Source organism: Austrofundulus limnaeus, unplaced genomic scaffold (assembly GCF_001266775.1).
Source record: "Austrofundulus limnaeus strain Quisiro unplaced genomic scaffold, Austrofundulus_limnaeus-1.0 Scaffold681, whole genome shotgun sequence".
Classification (NCBI taxonomy): domain Eukaryota; kingdom Metazoa; phylum Chordata; class Actinopteri; order Cyprinodontiformes; family Rivulidae; genus Austrofundulus; species Austrofundulus limnaeus.
The window spans coordinates 168,967-171,842 of NW_013953083.1; the positions used below are offsets into that span (position 1 = coordinate 168,967).

Consider the following 2,876-nt stretch of genomic DNA (forward strand, 5'->3'; position numbering starts at 1 on the left):
CGTACATTTCTTCTTTTTACTTTGCGATATCATTTATGAATTGAGACTTCCTGGTATGTGGGGCAGGAAACGTAGCCTTATATGGTGTTTTTAGGGTCGTAATTAATCACCTCTCCTCGTGCACGAGCAGCTGATAATTCATCAGTTTACTCAGTTCATTTACACACTTTTCCTGAAGACTGAAGTTTGTTGAATCTGATGTGGCATGTTCGTACGAACAAAAGTAAGTGAAATTTAGGATAAGAATACAAACATGTTCTTACACGAGGCCCAATGTCTCACCTACACACACCARAATTAATTATGGTGTTCCRCAGGGTTCTATGTCAGAACCAGTTCAGTTTTCACTTCCTGTTCTAGCAGTGAGTAACATCATAAACATCAATATGCAGACAATACCCTGCTGTTTGTTACAGAACCAGAGGAGAAGTATTTTAGCAGAAGCAGACTCATGCAGAGGTTCTGGTTAGGTTCCACAGCMCTGTTAGTGAGCGTCAGACAGCGAAGACGCTGTGGGGGGAAGGGAGGGGGGGTTCTTACTGGTCCGTCCAGCTGGTCGGTCCAGGTTCTAGCTAACTGCTCAGCAGAGCCTCTAGTACTGACTGGTGGTGGGTCAGGAGGCTGGTGCCGGGCCTGAGGTGAGGCGGGTGCCGCCGGCGACGTTACACTGACGAACTCTGACAGGTCGATCAGCAGCTGGGGAACACAGGAGCTAACCAATCAGAGCGGAGCACAGCCAGGGGGGCTCTACAGGTGAGGGGAAGTCTACAGGTGAGACGGCAGCAGCTACACAGAGACAAAACACGACGAGCAGAGACTAAAATGACTGCTCTATCAGAGTTCATTCAAACAGAACTGTGTCTCTGAGACATTTAATGAAATGATTTCTGAGTTGTCTCTGGTTTATCTGCCACGTTAACAATCTGCTGTGATGATAAAACGTCAGGTTTAGAGCTGCAACAACACAACTGAGATGATTAAAGCCTGATTTTAGTCTTTATGAATTAAAAATATCAAACCTCTGCAGCATATTAGAGAAAAAAAGTGTAATTTCCACAATTTTACATCAATTAAACAGTCTGTCAATAGAGTGAATTTTAAATTATTATAAACATCTTACCTGTTGTGGATAGTTTTTTGAGCAACCTTGACCTTTCATTTTTACATTTTTTAATTATTTCATTAGTTTTGATGTGATATGTGTCTGACYTGTTCCTACCAGAAGAATTTTAATTGAAGCTGAAATGAAGCTAAAACATCTGGATGTAAAATCTTGCTTCTAAAAACTACAATAAAAGAAAACAACAGTTTAAACTGAAGGTCCAACATGTAGGTAATTAAAACCTAATTCTGGTGATTCCAGCCTGGAGGAAAAGGTCTCTGCAGGGGAAAGAAATGTCAGGATGGGATCTACAGACAAACATCAGCAGCTGCTTACCTCAGACACGGTCTGGGTTTCCTACAGGTCAGGTCAGGTCAGGTCAGGTCAGGTCAGGAGCAGGAGGGGCGATGAGGAAGAGGAGGGAAAAAAGCCAGAAATAAATGTGGGACTATGATTGTGATAAAAGGTGGCAAAGCAGGAAGGAGAGCAACACTGGTTCCTGCAGGCTCTTATTCTGAAAGTGGTTTTATTTTGGAATTCTCAAGATTAAACAGAAGTTCAATTATTAATCTGATTAATGAATGGATTCATTTTCAGAACCTGTAGGAACCGACCTGACAGATGCACTGACAGGATTTTTAATAAAAACTTAAAGTCTCGATCCTTTTACTTTCTCTTTTCCTTCCAGTGGTCCGGACTTCCTTCTAATTTTCCATCAGTTCTCCAGATTTTTTGAAAAACCTTCAGTTTTAAGCTTTTAGTAATAAATCTGTGATACCACTTTGTGCAGTGCACACTTAAAACAGTAACTCAGTTAATTTAAGCCTATATAGAGCAGATGGACAGCATCTAAAATTAGTCTTTAAAAGGAAATGAATCCAGCGAGACTTGCGAGTTAACATAACATCTTTCAAATATATTTACTGTTTGTTTTAAATAAAGACTCAGAAACAYATCTGAGAGGAGAAAATCAAGACAAATCTCAAAAATAAGATTTTAAAAACTGTCTTTAAAWAAGCCTAATGAAATATTTCAAATACACTTTAAAAAATGACAAGAAAACTTCTTGGAAAGGTTTAAACTGTGATGAAAATTAGACGTAACTAAATAAAAAGTTGAATTTAAGGCCTGTTCAAATGAAACAAATTGTTTTGATCAGATTTCATCGTAAATATGGAGTAATGAGAAATGGCTCAAGACTTTACACAGTAAAGTGAATTCACAAGACAACTTCCGCCTTCTTAACAAATTTTAAAAATATGTTTTTGCTGTATTTTAACACCATGCAGCTCAATCAATCCAATGCCATTCAGAGCATCTTKAGCGAGTTAGCATAGGAGCAAACCACCAGAATTACACAAAATAAATTAAATGAAAGCTACATAAATACCCAGATAACTTCATTCTTTACTCATACACAAACTACATTCAGACACTTAYCGAAGTGAAAACATTTGAGCAGATTTTCTGTTTTACATCACCAAAACATCATGCAAAGACGCGGTGAAGTTTAAGCAGGTTAGCTGCGGCTAACAAGGTCAGGAAGCGGTTAGCATTAGCACGGACCGGTTCCGCTCGGAACCTCCGCATTAAAMCCGAACTACTCACCACAGTCTTCCCTGTCACCCTACAAAGTGCCTTGGATATGATGCCCAACATGGTTTTCATGCTACCAAACGATGAAACCCCAGCCGGAGGGGATTTAAAACATCCGCTAGCCGCTAAGTCCCCGCTGCTGTCCMACCGGAAACAGGAGCGCCGAATAACAGTTCCG

The 2,876-nt window shown here is 40.1% G+C and overlaps 1 protein-coding gene across 2 annotated transcripts in view; it reads right to left on the reverse strand.

Moving 5' to 3' along the window:
• The window catches only part of LOC106531840 (pyruvate dehydrogenase E1 subunit alpha 1), a gene marked incomplete in the record, with an annotated part of 12,461 nt that extends 9,585 nt beyond the window's left edge, over nt 1-2,876 (reverse strand). The window contains 3 exon segments of one of the 2 annotated variants that reach the window (XM_014027772.1): nt 541-696; nt 1,439-1,459; nt 2,711-2,876. In XM_014027772.1, the coding sequence (XP_013883226.1) occupies nt 541-696; nt 1,439-1,459; nt 2,711-2,770 (237 nt within the window). 2 annotated transcript variants of the gene reach the window in all.